Below are 18,228 nucleotides of genomic sequence, written 5' to 3'. Positions count from 1 at the left end.
TTTAAGAGCACTGTGACCTCTTCAGAAAACTTCTTTATATACCCTACGAGTATGGATTAGCAAGCATATTGTGTCCTTCTGCCACTGATGAGAACCTACCCTGGACATAACATAGCTGCTGTGTTGGTGGTTGAGTACTTATAGTTTGTCTGGTGTGAGCTGAGAAGTATCACACTTCTTTCTTGGTTAAGGAAACTTCCAGAAAACTTTACCTTACACATGTGGCTCATGTTACATTTCTCACGAATGAAGCTGTTCTTGAAACTACACCTCTCCTCAAACTTCGGAGCACAAACCACAGAAACTTCAGAGCACATATGCACTTGCCCGAGTGGGTCTGGTTTGGCTTTGTTTTAATAGCATAAAGAAATTTTCTTCAAGTGAGTACACTACATCTCCCCAGTCAGCTGTAAATATAGTCTTCAAAGAAGTAATGCAATTCAACATATCAAGGTTTGGGCTGGTGAGACATCTCCGTGGATTAGAGCACAGGTGCCTCTTGCAGAACTCCTGAATCCAATTCCCAGTATCTATAACCAGAGGCTCACAACAACCTGTGTGTGGGTCGAGCTCCAGGAGCATCTAATGTCTCTGACCTTTGAAGGCACCTGTGCTCACATGCAAACACATACCCAAACACATATACATACACATTATTTAAGATGATTTATTTAAAGGTATCAGGGTTTAATACAACTCTAGAACATTGGAATTGTGAGTTGTGGTCTAAGCCTCCAACAACATCTAGGTTGGAACTATCTAGGAAACTGAAGCCAAATCATCTTCCTATCTCAACATTTTATATCTCTAACTACCCTACCTTTTGGATAGTGATAAAGAATGCCTTCTTCATGTTTACCTGCTAATTATGGAAAGTATCTATATTTTAATTAGTGCTCATTTCTTTTGGCATATCCCTGCCCAGGATCTTTAAAACTATCACATTAAAGACTGATGCCACTACATGTAGAGGCACACATACCTATAATTCCAGGACTCAAGAGGTCATGAATTGGAAACAAGCTTGCCTAGATAGAGTCTTTCTCCACTGGCCAAACAATTAACAATAGTTTATTAGAATAACATAAAAATGTGGTCAACACAAATGAGTTAGGTGACCCATTCAAGAATGAGATTAAAAAATAACCAATATACCAGTTCTTTCTTGCAAGTCTTAAAAATGGCAGATTCACCAAAAAAAGAAAAAAGAAAAGAAAGGAAGGAAGGAAGGAAGGAAGGAAGGAAGGAAGGAAGGAAGGAAGGAAGGAAGGAAGAAAGAAAGGAAAAGAAAAGAAAAGAAAAGAAAAGAAAAGAAAAGAAAAGAAAAGAAAAGAAAAGAAAAGAAAAGAAAATCAAGAAGCACAGAAAAGGAACCACTGTATAAACCAAACGCAAGCAGCTATGTAACTAAAGAATTCAGAATGGTACAGGGCTCTGGTATCTCTTCTACATCACCCACAGTTCCGCTCAAGAGGTCGTTATGGATTCAGAGCTTTTCACACTACTTTCAAGTGACCTGCAGAGCATTTTCTCAATTTACTCTAAAACAAAAAGATCACGAGCTTCAGCCAAAACTGAGCTGCCTTAATTTGATTGAAGTCTGAGAGAAGTAGTGATGACGATGATGTGGTTCACCCAACAAGAACGATCTTCAAACCCAGTCTACCTTATGTGAGTACCTTCAAATGACCATCACAACGTGCCAGGTTGAATGGCTTCAGAAATCTACTCAGGCTTTTATGTGCATGTCACTGGCAGCAGTGCTCATCTGAGACTACTTGTGCGTGCAGACACTTTGTTCCAACAGTAGATATGGCATGGAAACGATTCTATCGAATTCAGTGTGAGCCAGTGACAGGTGCTACCTTCAGGCCTGACCCATTAGCCACCTGGGCACAACCTGCCATCTCTCTGCTGCTGGAGAGATGCAGATGCTGAAAATTATGGAAAGGTGAGCTCTCTTGGAAAGACACTCTGCAGCCACACCTGGTGAACAATGGCAACCACAAGAACAGGTTATTGCGCATCTGTCAGAGCTCTATCATGTCCTTACTGGATACAGGCAGATTGGCACAGATCTAACACAGATTCAATGAAAACAGAAAAAAATGGGGTTAGATGAAAGCACTAGAAGCAAATGTTCTGGTCCAAGTGGTTGAGTTAGAAGATGTCACATTTTCAGAATGAGGTTTAAGTGATAGTTACCAGGCCTGGAGAGTGCTGCCAAGCACACAGCTAACTCTTTTTCAGAAAGCAAACAGAATATGCTCTAAGTTAAAATACAGAAATTCATGGACATGTTTTAGATTAGATAAAGCAGAAACTTGAAGGCAGGTAAGTGCAGGAATGACCTGTTTTAATTATCCATTCCACTAATATTCTGCTGAAGGACAGGTGCAGTGAACAGGACTCCCAGATTATGTTTGGAGTTGCATACTATTTGTAAATATTACCCAATTTGTACTTTGCTAAATTAAACAGAGTCACCAATATGTGTTAGTGTCATATTTCAGGCAAGAAATCAAAGACTTACTTCTGAGAGTATTGTGACTAAGAATGAACTCAGATCTGAATTCTTCACCACTCTATCTCTCTGTAGCTTGTGGTTTCTGGTCTGTCTGTACTCTGTTGTGAAACTGGGCCTACCTGAATACAGTATCATTAATCTGTCCCTAACAAAGGCCTTTTCTCTCTCTTTTAATGGACAACACAGAAAGCATCAAATGGAGGAGGAATGAGAGCTACTTTACAGAAATCTTTAATCCAGTTTCACAAGGAATTAAGTTACTGACTTCAACTGACCCCACATGACCAAGATAAGAAAACAAACAGAGGCAAAAAAACCAAACAAACAAACAAAACAAAACATGTTCATGTTCATAGATATTAGTTTCATAAGATTGCCTATAATATATTTGCTGTTTCAAAGCATTTATTTACCACTATACACAAACCCACATGCATTACTTAAGGTCAGGGGCACGGAAAAATGCATGACTTAAAATTAAAGCTATGTATTAAATTAGATTTTAAGAGTCAAAACGTGGGGGGATCAAAGCAAGGAAAGCTGGCTGTCACATTGTTCTCTTAAAGACAGGTTAAGCAAAGGGCATTGTAGGCTAGGAGTGTTGAGCCTTTTTGAGGTCCAGAAAAAGTTTCTATCTCTTCAAATGTAAGAGATACTTTAATAATAATTCTATCACCATGCTTTGCTGCACGGATAGAGACCTGAATCGAAGAAACTGGCTAAGATAATAGTAAAAAGTACAAGTTGCAGATTGACCTAACAACAGCATTCATCCCAGACACCTGATCTCTTAACTCTCAGGTCCTACTCAAAATGGTGTAAGGAAGGGCAGCATGTGTGAATCTGCCTGTATCCAATAAGAAAATGGTAGAGTCTGTAAAGCTAGAAGTAATGATAGATGTCCAGTAACCTGTTCTCATGGTTGCCATTGTTCACTAGGTGTGGCTGCAGAGTGGCTTCCCACGGGAGCTCATCTGTTCATGGTTTTCAGCAGCTGCATCCCTTTCAGCAGCTGTATCCCTTTCTCAGCTGCATCTCTCCAGCAGAGAGACAGTAGCAGGTTGTGCCCAGATGGCTTATGGGTCAGACCTGAAGGTAGCACCTGTCTCTAGCTCATATTGAATTTGATAAAAATGTTATCCATGCTATATCTAGCATTAAAGTAAAATGTCTTTGTGCCTGTGAAGTAGGGGAGCATGTAGCTATTTGTGCATTCATTAAAAGTTAATAGATCAGTGCAGGTGTGGTGATTCATGCCTTGAATCCTACCACTCAGGAGATGCAGACAGAGGCAGACAGATTTCTGTGAATGCTAGGCCAGATCATCTACATAGCAGGTTTCCGAGACAGCCAGGGCTCTGTAGAGACATCCTTTCTCAGAAAAAAAAAAAAAGAAAGTTAAGAAAAAAGAAAAGGTAATAGTTCTTTTTAATGCTAATCTTGCTTTAAACCTGGTAAAGGAAAGTTTTTACTCTCTGTGCACAACCTGACCCAATACAGATGCACCAATGGCTGCTGTTCTATAATAGTATCCATCACTGGCTGCTTCTCTGAGATTGATTTTCATTATTTTTAATTATATGTATGAGTGTAGGTGTTGTAGAATTCAGAAGAAGATAGTCAATATCCTGAAGCTAAAGTTACAAACGATTATGAGCCGTGCAATATTGGTACTAGGAACTGCAAAAGCAGTGTGTCCCCTTAACCACTGGATGATCTTCCCAGTTTCAGTCACTGAATAAATTGAGTATTTTGTCAGTATTTGCTCAGCGCTGAACATGGACACTGACTGTGGCATCTCCTAGTAAAGCTGCCTAGGGAAAGTTTTCTGGTTCTTTGAAAATTGTTACTTAGGAAAGGAAGGCAATCTTGTCCCAATGGCTCAATAGACACACAATGCTTAGTTGTCTGTTTTAAAATAAAATGGACTGATGGGTATTGATATTGCTATGCCAATCTTGTGAGTCATTTACACAGTGACAAGTAGGGTACAAACACCTGTGAAATTCACCCAAGTGCAGCCTCAGCTCTGGAAAGAATCAGCACTTGTCTTATTTCCACACCCTCTGAGAGTCAGGCTAACTTAGGATGCTTCCTTTAAGCCTCAGGGGACTCTGTTACTGTCTTCCAGGCTGTGAGTCTTAAACAGTAAGTACTGACATCGCTTAGCGACAAACTGTGATTTAAGTATATCTAACAGACCCTTTTTTTCCCTCTCTCCTTTTGGAAAAGCAGTGGAAAGAAAAAAACATTAAGGGCTCAGAAAAAAACTACAAGATCTAACTTAACAAGCCAAGGAACACAACCAATGGAGGGGGCTTTTGTCACTGAGGTTGTCTTCTGTCTCTGTTGGTCTGTCAATGCTCTCTTTCCTGTTTTGGGAGGGCAGCATAGCTTCCAGTGGCCCACAACCCTTTACCAGATGTACAGGCATATATGTCTCTCAATATCCGAGTAGGAGAAAAATCACATCTATTTTCTAGTTCCAGATACATTTTCTAAGGACGAATTGCTGAAGTATTAAGCACAATAACTTTCTTTGGGCTTAGAAGCTTGTTCTTCTCTCAGAGTTAAATCAGTGTTATAAAACACTTCCTCTTTTAGGAACATAATATGTTACTTGCTGGCACATTTTGGTAGCAGTGCTCGCTGGTAAGCATTTATCTGGCAGGAAGTTTGCAAAGCCACTTTAACTTGTTCCAGAACTGCTTATCACCATCACCACAAACAACAGTAGTGCGGGTGGGAACAGGGGTCCTCTCACACCTTCCCAGACCCAGGGGCAGTCATAGAAGAGATGTCTCACCTTTCCTTGTCTCCCCAGGAAACAGTTCACACTGCCTTATAAAGGAGCATCTATTTTGTAAGCCTGATGAAGTCTCTGTCCTAGGCTCGCCACACTGAGCCACAGAGAGATGCTCAGAATTTCCAGTCTCTGTCTGGCCAGGTTTCTGCATCCTCAACTACAGCATCAGCCCATAGCATTGAGAGGGGAGGGAGGTCATCTCTGACGTATGACCCTGCTGTTTTATGTACTCGAAAGGCCACTGTGCTGTCTACCCTGTCCCGTATCTACTCTCTATTGCCTCAAACCTGCTGCAGTGACAGGAAAACGGTGGCATCTCAAGCTCCAACACATTGCAGAGTCATGTCCTAATTTTTACAGAATAAAGTGATCCTGGGTTTGTCTGTGACTGGGAATTAAGTGGCTATGCTATGTGGGGTCAGATAGAGACTGATCTCAATCTCAGGAATAACTCACTTGATTACATCAAGAAAGGGCACATATGAGTGTCCAACTCAACAGTATATACCACACTTGGGTGAATTTTTATGACCCTTAGATCACAAGAAGGCATTTCTCATTTTTGTTTTCTTAAAATATATATTGAAGTAGCCAGCCCAGGCCTGTAATAATTAAAATAGGAAATATATATGGTTCGGATGTTCTGAAGACATACTAAATACTAACACAATCAATACCTTGATCAAGGACAGAGATGACTATTGAATGCATGTATTATATACGTATATATCATATATATGTGTGCCTATGTTGGTGTGTATATGTATGTGTGAGTATGTCTTTAAGAAAGCTCTGTGTATCCTAAGAGAATTTGATTCTACCTAGTGCTATGACTAAAGATCATATGAGAGTTAATACTGATTGTCAATTTGACGGGATCGTGACTAACTTAGGAGTTAAACCTCTGGGCATGTCTATGAGAGGTTATCTAAATTAGTATAGTTGATATGGGAACACCCATGACCATTCTATGAGCTAGGGTCTGACTTATGAAATAGGAAAAAAGCAAACTGAGCACCAACATTCACGATTTTCCTGACTATAAATGTGTTTTGACTAACTACTGAAAGTCCCTCACCATGACTTCCCTACCAGGATGGAATGTCTTTCAAATAGTAAATTGATATAAATTCTTTCTTAAAGTTCTTTGTGTGCTGGTAAGCTTTGAATATCAACATGTAACAACTTATAGCCATCTAGGAAGAGAATATTCATGAGGGATTATCAATATCCAGTTGGCATATGAAGACTGCCTTGATTGTTAGTTGGTGTAGAAGACCCAGATCACTGTGAGTGGCACCATTTCCTTCGCATGTGCCACTAGGCTACATAAGATGGAAGAGAGCTAGCATGCATATATGTGTTGTTTTTCTCTGCTTTTGACTATGGATGTGATATAACTGAGTCCCTGAATCAATGTTCCTACAATTATGACTATAACCTGCAATTGTAAAATGCATAAACCCCTTCTTCTTCAAAGCCGTTTTTTTGTCCGAATATTTTATGACAGCAACAGAAATGAAATTAGAACAGTAAAGTATTTTATCACAGCAAAAGGAAAAGTAGCTAATACAGATGGGAAGGCAGAAATTTCCAGTGATGTTTTAATCTAGTTTATCTGTGCTGTTTTATTTAAAATCATATAATCACATGAAGCAAGTACCCTTGGGCCCCTGATAGAGACAGGGACACTGGTTTGCAGAAATGAGCATTGTGTCTTGCTGTATGTACTTTGATAGCCTTAGGGGTATAGAAGCTAGAGTTGAAAGAAACATGGTCATTCACTCGTGCTTATATTGCTAGTACCAGTAAATGCAACACATGAGCCCAACATATCTACCTCCAAAGCTTACAGTCAGGACACAACCCTGACATAGGAGTAAGGTCTTACACAATAGCTCTTTTCCCCATATTAGCTGAGTGTCTTATGCTATACACTTTGGCAGTGGCTGTTTTCTTTGAAATTCTTTAATCTCAAGGGGAAAAGGGGGTTTAGTTACTTTGTGGATTTCCATTTCATTTTAGACCTTTTCCTCCCACCAAAGCTCATTCTACCTTTTCACCAGCCTATCCCTCATTGCTATGGCTGCTTATTTCTTGAAGTGCCTCTTCTTCTCGGTGACTTCGGCATTTATCCTACCTCTCCACTATTCACTCTATGAAAAAATAGAAGTTATTGTCTATGATTGTGCAATCAGATATGGAGTTTTCAAAATTCTAGCTGGAAAGCTTTCTAGTGCACACACCAGAGAGGAGATGATAGTGGTTTAAGCTATGACAGAGGTCTGCAGTGGTAATAAATTACTGTATTGTGGATAAGGGACAGATGACAGATTTACTGATGGAGTGGTATATGACATGAAAACAAGAAACAAAAGGAAACATTTAGGTCAGTTCTTAAGCAATCTGGTGAGAGATGACCCTAGTGCCCAGATGGGGAATGGCTTAGAGGAAGAAGCGAAGCCTCTGTTTGAATTGTACAATTTTGAGATACGATCCCCTCTTCTACTTTCATTTTTATTTCTATGGTGTAGTTAATCACAGACAATTGCTACCTGAAAATGTTTACATGAAAAATTCCAACAATAATTCATAAATATCAAATTGCATGGCATTCTGGGTAGCATGATCAAAAACAGGTATGCATTGTTCTATCTTGTCTTGGTTATGAACCACCCTTTTGTTCGGTGTATCTCTGCTGCAATATGTATTGCAATACACACACACACACACACACACACACACACACACACACACACACATGGCTTTAAATACATTTTCAGGCATCCATTGGTAATCTTAGAGCATATTCCCAATGGACAAAGGTGACTACAGTACCTGTGAGAGACTCAGGGAGGCGGTTCAAGGAAATGACTCTGGGGACCTTAAGGATGAGTTTGGAAGTGGAGGCATAAATTTCATGCTTGTAAGAAAATAATTGCTGTTTAAGCCTTTATGTTTGAACACAGTTGCTGAGCAAAAGAAGAGGAGGGAGAAAATGTTGAAAGACTAGTGAAAAAATTTGTCAACGAAATCAGAGTATTTGTTGAAATAGGAAAAAGTCGAGGAGAGTGAGCTTTCTGGGGAGGGTTGTTTTTTTGTTTTTGTTGTTGTTGTTGGTGGTGGTGGTGGTGTTTTTTTTTTTTTTACAATTAAAAGTAATTGATGATTTCAATGCTGCAGGAAATTGAGTTATAGTTGAGCCAAAACCTAACCGTTTACCAGTGTCTACAGTAATGCAAAGCTTACAGTGGCTGCAGTAAATATTTATTCAATAACTTATATGGTAGTTGGCATTTGTATCACTGATTATAGCAGGAGAAAGTTTTTAAGGCAGAATCATCAGTGGAGAGTTGAAGAAGAAGGGGCTTAACTTGCAGACATACACAGAACAATGTAACAAAAACTCATACTGCTTAGTGGAAGAAGGTAGCATACTACTTGGAATCAATAGAGAGCACTTCTTTGTTCAGAATATTCAGCCTAGAGGTTTATTCAGCAAAGCCGAGTTCCCAAGGGTATCTGCAAAGCTACAGGATTAGGGAAAATTGCTGCAAATTTATGGTTTTTCCTTGCTGGTTTGATATCACATCAGATCCTACCTTCTCTGTAATAGCCTATATTCAGGAATGACCCATTCCTGAATATGACCTACCCATTGTACTACAAGAAAAGGGGTCACCTGTGTCAAGTGGTCCAGCCCATTGCAGCTGCTTGGTAAGTAATCATCATACATAAGGTCTCATGGCAGCAAGAAGCTATGTGTGAACTGGTAGGTTTGACTAGACAATAATGCATTGAAGAATACATCAGAAGTAAGCGGGAATCCGTCTGTCCTTCTGAGGAGATGACGGGAATCAGCAACTTGAGCTGCACTGAGGAGAGTGAACAGAGCATTAATGGAAAGAGGAGGATATGAGAGGCTATTCAAGATCATAATTCCCAGAGGGGAAAAATCGCATGAAGCTAACTTGTCTGGTCAAGCATAGTCAGTGGGCTTCCAGCATGACTATGGAGGAGGAGAGAGAGACGATATACTGACAGATGAGGCTCAGAAGGGACAGGGTTTCACAGGACAAAGGATCCTATGAGAGTTTGGGTCTCTTTTAATAAGAAAATGTTTGTTTGTTTGTTTGTTTGTTTGTTAAGAAAAATGGAGATTGATTCCAGTGTGGATAGAGATGGAAGACCGACAGTTAGAGACAGACAGACAGACAGACAAATTTACTGTTCTGAAAACCACTTCTCAGTTCTGTGTGCTTAAGTATATTTTGAGTCTGCATGTTCCTGACTAGTAATTTTCTGCCACTGTGTGTTCAAATTCATGTCCAATGCTATGCTTGTTTTCTGACTAGCTGAGCTTAATTGAAGTGGAGTTTTCCTCATTCACATTTAAATCAGTTTTGTCTTTATGCAAACTTTGATGTATAGTCAAATTTCTTAATATTCCTATATTATTTGAAAGTCCCATTTTTTGCAGTAAAATAATTTGGCCCAAGAATGCCCATATGCAGCTAAGGAAATTCTTAAATACTAATGAAAGGGGATCCTCCTATGTTAAATTCCGTACATAGAAACCTTTAGGCGTCCTACAAGATGTACAGGAGTAAAGATGGAGTAGAAATTGAGGGAGTGGCCAACCAATGACTGGTTCATCTTGAGACCTATGCTACGAGAATGAGCTCTCTCCTGACACTGCTAATGATATTCTGCTCTACTTGCAGACAAGAACCTAGCATGGTCATCATCAGAGAGGCTTCACCCAGCAACAGATGGAAATAGATACAAAAACCTACAGCTAAGCATTAGGCAGAGCTTGAGGAATGCTGCATGCTGCAGAAGGGGAGGAAGGATTGTAGAAGCAAGAGGGGTCAAGGACACCATAAGAAAATGTAAAGATTTAACTAACTTAGGCCCATAGGGCCTCACAGAGACTGAACTACTAACAAGGGAGCATGCATGGGACTGACCTCGGCCCTCTCCACATATGTTAGAGTTGTGTAGCTTGGTATTCATGTGAGACTCCTAACAGACAGAGCAGGGCCTATCTATAACTCTGTTGCCTGCCTTTGGAATCCTTTCTGCCTACTGTGCTGCTTCTTCCAGCTTCAAAGATGTCTACTCTTAGAGCAACTTGATATGTCAGGACTTTGTGATATCCATGGGAGACCTCCCCAGATGGAGGAGGAGTGGATGGAATGAGGAAAAGTAGGGAGGAGCTGAGGGGAGAGAAGGGAGGAGAAACTGTGTTCAGAATATTAATTAATTAACTAATCAATTAAAAAGATTTTAGGTGGCTCTGACGATTACAAGAATAGTCCTTGAGGCTGAAGAGGTGGCTCAGCAGTTGAGAGCATTTCGTTGTTCTTGCTGAGTACCTGGGTTCAATTCCTAGCCCTGACATAAGTGGCTATAACCACCAGTAACCCCAGTTCCAGGAAATCTGATGCTGCCTCTGCCCTCTGCAGATACTTGTATATATTGGGTCTTCACACAGAAAATGAGGCTCACACAATATACAAAAATAAAATAAATAATTATAAGGAGAATATTCCAGGTAAAGAGAATATCCCAAAAGCTCATCTTTCTGACTTGAACCTGGTCCTGGGCTACCCCTAATCTATTTGTTTTCTGTCTTTATAAACCAGTCAGAGCTGGAATAAAAGTCTCTGTATCCTTCTTGAGCAGATAGGAAATTGCTCTATAGGTATAGATGTCCATCCCATCCTTACAGGCTTATGGTATAGGTGTGCTTTTACAAATGGACTGGTCTCCGGCTGGGTCAAGGCCTCTTATCTTGTCAGTCAATCTTTTCATCATTGTTCTCGTCAACATTTCGTCTGCAAACCTAACAGCAGAATTTCAGAACGAAGCCTTCCCGGGTTCCTCCTCATTACATTAACCACGTTTCAAAACTCTGTCTAGAGTGCTGTAAGCACCTTTGCCAAAGGCTTCACATTTCCCTCGCTATTTGCTTCAAAATCTTCAAATTTCATCTTCTCTGATTCACGGCCCGGCAGTTCATCAATTTTATTATTTGTCGGTGATAGCTTGCTATAACAACTTACTATTCTGTTCCCTCTCTCACTCCCTATGAGCTGCTGAAATCATCTCAGCACCTGCAAGATGTCTCCTTTCCTTAGAATACCTGCTAACTCAAGATGGCAATGGCATCGTAAGTGTGAGCTGTCACTTTAATCTTTCTATGTCCGACCTTCCCTATCCTTCTGCTTCTGTCCTCCTGCCATACAGAAAGACTACTCAGGCTCCCATCAAATAGATGGTTCCAGGAAGTAGCCCTTCTATGCAAATACTCTCTGCAAAGTGCTCACAACATGTCACCTCTCAGAACTACCAGATTCTTAGAAGCCTTAGAAGAAAGTCTCACTTATGTGTCTAAAATTCATACAGTGAACTTAACTAGTGCTTTTCTTTGAAGCTGGGTTTCCCATTAGCACCCGAGGCTTCACACTGAGATTGGTTTGTGTATCTATTTCAGGAACCAGTGGTTTCTCAGATGGGGATAAAGCTTGGGTGACCCCCTAACTCTTGAGACCCCAGTCAGACTAGCTTTCTCATAAAACCTTCCAAATACCTGAGTGCATACTCCATTAGAAAGGCATATTTGTCTAATGTTCCCTCATGATGAAACTTCCAAGGTCTATAGTACACTCCCCTTTTGCTAAGCATTGTTTCAGATGTATTAAGCCACAGGAAGCAGACATGTAAGCAAACAGGTGTGATATGTGGTGGTACAGGCAGAGAAGGCATTCTTTTTGGGACATAGAAAAAGGATAATCTCTCAACCTAAGGCATCAGGATGGGAACCCAGGACTTGAAAAGTAACTAGGAACATCTGTATCTCCACATGTTACAGGATCATTAAAAGTATCCTCTGGGATATCTGACAACAAACTCCAGGAAGAGTAAGATTAATTAATTCACTTCTGTCCAAAGGAAGGGTAGGTATTAAAAGATACACGAGTGTCACAACCTATCAGCTCCTGAAATGCTGGGAAAGTTTAAGCTAGTGCCTCCTGCTAGCTTTCAAGTATTTTTCAGAGAGCCCATCAGGATTCAGAGGTGGTAACAGTAGTCTGCACTTAGCTCCTTCACTCTGATTTCCATGTAAATAGTTTCACATTTTGTAAAACACTCCCAACCTATCTCATAAATCAGAACACCGGTGAGAGGGCAGACACAAGTATTTTGCCATGTCTTAGTGAACATCATTAGGAGCATGAAGTTCGGGAGAAGGTTCTGGCACACAGAATTTGACATTCCCTCCTGAGCAATGGTCCCTTGACTTGATCTCACTGCAGGTGAGTTAGAGAGAAGATGTGGTCCTGACGGACTTTTGCTTCACAGTTCTTTCTTCATCTCTGCACTAGGGATCAGTGTGCCTACAGGATCACCCATTCTAGGTTTTCCTCTTGCCCTGAGGAGTGAGAGGAAGCTTCATGTTGGCACTTCAGCCTCTACGTGCTTGACTTCTTTATCTTCCCTTCATTTGCTTCTGAGTGGGGAAGCCTCCCATTTCTACTCCCTTCTCAAAACCACAACAGTTCTCAAAATTAATCAACAATTTAGCAGTTTTCCTAACAGATCTGCTATTTAGTCAGTTTGAAGAGAATGACCACATCACGTTCCCTGGTCAAACCTGGTGTCTGAGACTCACAGAATCTCAATCTGCAGTGAGAGATAAGAAAAAAGAAAACAACCCACAAGGGAAACCACAGGGATGTGTACGCCTCAAATGGGATCCTTTGGAGCAGTTACCCCCAGGGCCAGGCCCCTTTCTGCTTTTAGGTTCTGTGATATTCCTGGGAAATCTTTTTCCTTTGGGTTAATTCTAGTTCACACCATGCAGGACCAACTTCACAAGTATGTATCACCTAGGAGGGCTCCACACTTGGGGTTTAATATTCTGTAATCACCACTGCAAAGTTCCTAATAACTTTAAACACATAGATTTTGCCTTAAGTAGGGTTCAGTAAGACCCAGAATGGGTGTTCCCCTGGGCACATCAATTCTTACTGCGGGCAAGAAAAATAAGAAAGGTCACATACATACAACATGTCTGTGTATCCTCTCACCTACTCACCAGCTCTTGGATAAGACAAAATTCTGGGTTGGATGGCCTAGAAAACTTTAGTTCAAATGTAGTCCCTCCAGATGCTTCTCTGCCTTTTCATCATACCAAAATAGCTTAAAGACTTCTACTAGCAGACACTGAAAGGTTTGGGACTAAGCACATATGTTGTGCTATTTCCAGAAGAAGAATGATGGCACCCTCCTGGGTGCTGGATATCAAGGACCTGGTGCACGATACAGATATCCAGAGAACTGCTGCAAAGATCATTATATCGTTGAGTGCCCCATTTGCTGTGGATTTAGGATATGTAATCTTAGGAAGAGGGAATGCTTGATTCAAGTTCTCTGCTCAAGAAATATCAGGATGTGTGGTGGCATATCCATATGAGGATTCTGTACTATGGGAAAGACCTATAGCTATCCTATGGGTCAGCAGTTACACAGAGACTGTCCTCTATGCCCAAGGAAGCAACACTGAACGGTCAATTTCAAGCACAAATGAGAATAAATATTTGGGTACCTTTAAGAAGTAACACTTTGCCTGCTTTTGCAAATGAAGCCCAAACTTACATTTGTCTCTTGGCTCTCCAAATCACAAGTCTTCCTCCTTGGTTCCTGTTGCTTGCAACCAAAGGAATCCTGAAGTATACACAGCATAGCACAAGGTTCAGTGTTTTCATGGTTCTCATGAACCTCTTTTGCATAAGCCAATGCTGTTTTGTAAATTTTATCACTTGAGTTGGAAGCATTTGTTCAAATTGTTTTCCATTTTTAAATGATGAATCCTCTGGGGCCCTGTCTTACCTCCTTTTTGTAGAGGAAAGGGGATCTAGACATAAAATTCACACTCACTTTGTGTTTACAAAATAAATGCCAATATTATCAGCCACTGAGACAAGAATGCTTTCCAGGATCACCAGATTTTATCCAGCTAATGACAGATAAGAAAGGAGGCTTAGTCTATCAGCTACATATTGACAACTGCTTAGTTAAAGCCTGATTTCCATTCCAGCACTAATGCCAGGCTGGCAAGGCAGATAAACACTCTCCTATTCAGAACCTTAACCCTCAGGTCAGGTTATGCTAATCTCATTTAGAACTGTCTGCAAGCATTCTGTCCATTTAACCCCAAATGCCAAAATATTTAGCAACATGTATTGCTTGGCTTAAAGTGCTTCAGTCTGTTTATCAAATATGTGAGCAATTTTTTTTTCTAAAAGTTACACACTGTAATTATAATTATCTTTCCTTTCTGCTTTTGTCTTAGTTTCTAGTTAGGGGAGAAGGAGATCTAGAAGGGAAGGAAGAGAAGGAGGGAAATTGTGTCTCTTTCCCTGTTGATTGATTGGGCTGATTATCACATAGGCAATGAACTGCTATAGTATGCCAGGCACATTCTTTTCTTAGAAATTAAGCTATGAAGATACACCATGTGCTTGCTACATAGGGCTTCCACCCTCACTGCAAGGCAAATAACACAGGGACAAACACAAATATGTAATACAGAGTGTCCAGTCAGGCTGCTTATGAAAAGCAGTTGAGCAAGATTTGGTCTTGGGAACACTAAGGGTACTTCTGTGCTATGTGAACATCAGAGTAGAGACATAAAGAAAGTGACCATCCATGAAGGCTGAGAGGATAGCCATGCCCAAGGATTGGCAGGAACCAATGGGCTTCTGTAGAAAAATAATATATGGATAGCGGGTGGCCAGTTGGGAGGCCCCACATTCTCATGAGACTGAAGGAAGGATATGAAGAAGACCATAAAATACATGCAAAGCCAGACACTAGCTGAGCGCTAATCAGCATTTCTAAGGGTAAAGTTTCTCAGACAAGCAGATGCCCTGAATGTGAGCGTGACTGGTACGCACTTATCCTCTGACCACAGCTCACAAGGATCCAAATTCACACCAGATTTAGATCTTCCATCACTAGTTCTAATTTTCTCTAAGAGGCAAAGCTGGAGCATCCCATTCAGGTGTGGAACTGCACCAGGACCCACATCCACAGCCCCTGAACTGCTAAGGCTTTTTCTTCCATACACAGTACCCTGGCCAGCTATGTTCAGCTCCCACAGTGACAGCAGGTATCCCACTGATGAACATCACAATGTCAGGTGGAACAGCAGGTGGAGGTGTCCCACAAGGCAGCAAGCCTACCTTTGCAGACGGTGCCATTTCCAACGTAGCCTGGCTGGCAGGTACAGCTGTGTCCCTGGACTGTGTTGGTACAAATGGCATTTTTGTCACAGTTGTGTTGTCCGCTGCCACAATCATCATGCTCTGCAGGGTGGGAAAGGAGGAGAAGAAATGTCATTATAAAAGTAGGAACAAGCTGGGCGGTGGTGGTGCACGCCTTTAATCCCAGCACTTGGGAGGCAGAGGCAGGCGGATTTCTGAGTTAGAGGCCAGCCTGGTCTACAGAATGAGTTCCAGGACAGCCAGGGCTACACAGAGAAACCCTGTCTCGAAAAACAAAAACAAACAAACAAACAAAAAAAACAGTAGGAACAGCTGGACTGGAGAAGTATGCTAGAACTCACCAACAAGAACAATACTGACTAGCCAGGCATGATGAATCATGCCGTGATTCTAGCACTTGTGATGGGTCTGAGGCAAGACAATATCAAGTTTGAGGCATACCTGAAACACATAAGAACTTCCTTTTTATATCTACTGTCTTTGCCCTTAAGAAATCATGGAATGTATACTATGTTAATATTTAAATCTTAGAGGATGATCCTCAATCATGGTGCTGATGAAATCTGTATTGGTGAATCCTGGACACACAACAGCAAGCTCCAATGGCATTCCTTGACACCGATCATGGCAACCAAAGTTCTCTTCAAAGTTTCCTAAATGCATTCAGGAGTAGGACAGCACAGCCATTCCTGGAAAACCAGTGCCTTAGTGCATCATATGGCAATTGTATAACAACATTGATTGACAACTCTGAGTGCTTTGTGCTGTGAAGACACCAATATATAGCTAACAGGAACATAGGAGAGAAGTGATACAGTTTTAAATAGGTGACTATATTTCATCCGATCATCAGAACACATCTAAAGCAAAGGATGCTCTGTTGATAATGGTGTTGTGATAATGGGCCTAATTCTGAATGATTTGGACAAACCGGTATGTGTTATCATGCTAAGAACATGAGAATTAATGACAGAGAAGTCATTATATCTACAGGAGAGAAGATACTTCATACAAGAACATATAACCTTATCTTCCAAGAGTGGGATGGTCTTCTTAACCAGAGTTGCCTGCAAAGAATACTCAAAACAAAAGAATAGTTTGGGAGTCGGGGGAGGCTATGAAACATTCCCAAGTCAGGTCCATCCTTGACTACCTGCTCATGTCACTTAGTACCCTAGAGGACAATTCTCTTATGCAGTGACCTGACACCACTGCTGTCTTGGCAATACAACTTCATTCTTGTAGTTCAGTATTTAGCATTCTCTTGGTTTTTCATGTTGGTTTCCTGACTCAAAATAATCCCCACTCCATATGGTTAGAATAAATATAGCCCTGCCTAGCTTTAAATGCCAGTTCAAAGCCACACTAAAAACAACCTTTCCAAATTTGTTCTCTTAGACCATGTGAATTTCACCCATCTTAGTGTGCAGTTTATTGTTTTATCCAACTGTGAAAACAACCATGCAATACTGCATCATGATATTTTCACATTTTGTCATCAATTTGCCAATTAACTTTGAAGAAACTCGTATCATATTTGAGGGACATTTTGAAGTCTGTACTTTACCAACATTTTACATAATGGTACTGAACCAAGAGAATGCTAAACACTAAAATACATTTTATAGGTATTCAACTATTTAACTCATCCAACAGCATGAGAAGTTTTCTTATTTCATAATGAAAGAAGTGTTTTAAAAAATACTTATTAAACAACTTGCCCAGCATCAAAATATGGGTGAGTAGGGTGTCTCAGATTTGAGAACATTCATATCAGATGAACCATTCCAGCATTGAGCAGTGATTGAAAGCTACCTGGTTATGGTCAAAGCAAAACCATGACAAATAGAAGTGTCCAGTGATTAAACAAGTCTTCTATATGGCTCTTGCATTCCCAGAGGTCTCCTAATATTTCCTGAGGGTCTGGTTCTAACCCAGAGAATGAAGCCTGTGAAGCTCCCAGATCTTATTATCTGTAGGCTTGCAAAAGTCTACAAAGTAACTGGATCATTAAATATGTATCTGACAGAGAGGAACAGCATTTCCTTCTAAAATATCAAATTGCTTTTCCAGATGCTGCAAACAATGCCAAAGGTAAAAAATAAGTAAGGACTCATGAGATGTATCAAGATATGAGGGTGAAGAAAACGGAATCCAGAACCAGACACCCTGAGGCTGAAGATCCTGAGTTTGATAGTTTCTAGCTATTTACACTATCATAAGTTGTTCGTTCTCTATGTGTTGTATTTACTAACAGTAAAATGTGAATCAGCAGGACCTATCTCTCCTGAGATTGTGATGAAAGTCAGTTAATGAAGATGGAAGACAGCATATTGCTGCTAGTAAGTGCTCCAAGAGTAAGTTACCTTACTTCACTGTCACCATATTATAATAACTACTACTTCTACTGCCCCTCATAGTACCCCAACTACTTTTGGACTCATTTGTTAGATGGCAGTTAAATTAATAAAATGTTTTCTTTCCCAAGTAGTCACAAGCAAAATGCTCACTGCCAAATGATAGCAGAAGAAACATCCAGTGAGTCATTATTGACTTTTCGATAACTTCTTTTATCATCATGCTTTATAATAATTCATTCC

General features: G+C 40.5%; 1 protein-coding gene across 3 annotated transcripts in view; it reads right to left on the bottom strand.

The window, feature by feature from the left end:
* Nell1 (neural EGFL like 1) overlaps window positions 1-18,228 on the bottom strand; it is an 829,837-nt gene that overhangs the window by 290,207 nt on the left and 521,402 nt on the right. For all 3 annotated transcript variants that reach the window (XM_028787438.1, XM_028787439.1, XM_028787440.1), the window contains one exon: window positions 15,587-15,709. In XM_028787438.1, the coding sequence (XP_028643271.1) occupies window positions 15,587-15,709 (123 nt within the window). The remainder of the gene's footprint in view (window positions 1-15,586; window positions 15,710-18,228) is intronic.

This window comes from Grammomys surdaster, unplaced genomic scaffold (genome assembly GCF_004785775.1).
Source record: "Grammomys surdaster isolate TR1022 unplaced genomic scaffold, NIH_TR_1.0 125635, whole genome shotgun sequence".
In the NCBI taxonomy this organism is placed as follows: Eukaryota; Metazoa; Chordata; class Mammalia; order Rodentia; family Muridae; genus Grammomys; species Grammomys surdaster.
Note: the sequence above shows the minus strand (reverse complement) of the source record. Positions and strands in the feature narration are given on the sequence as shown.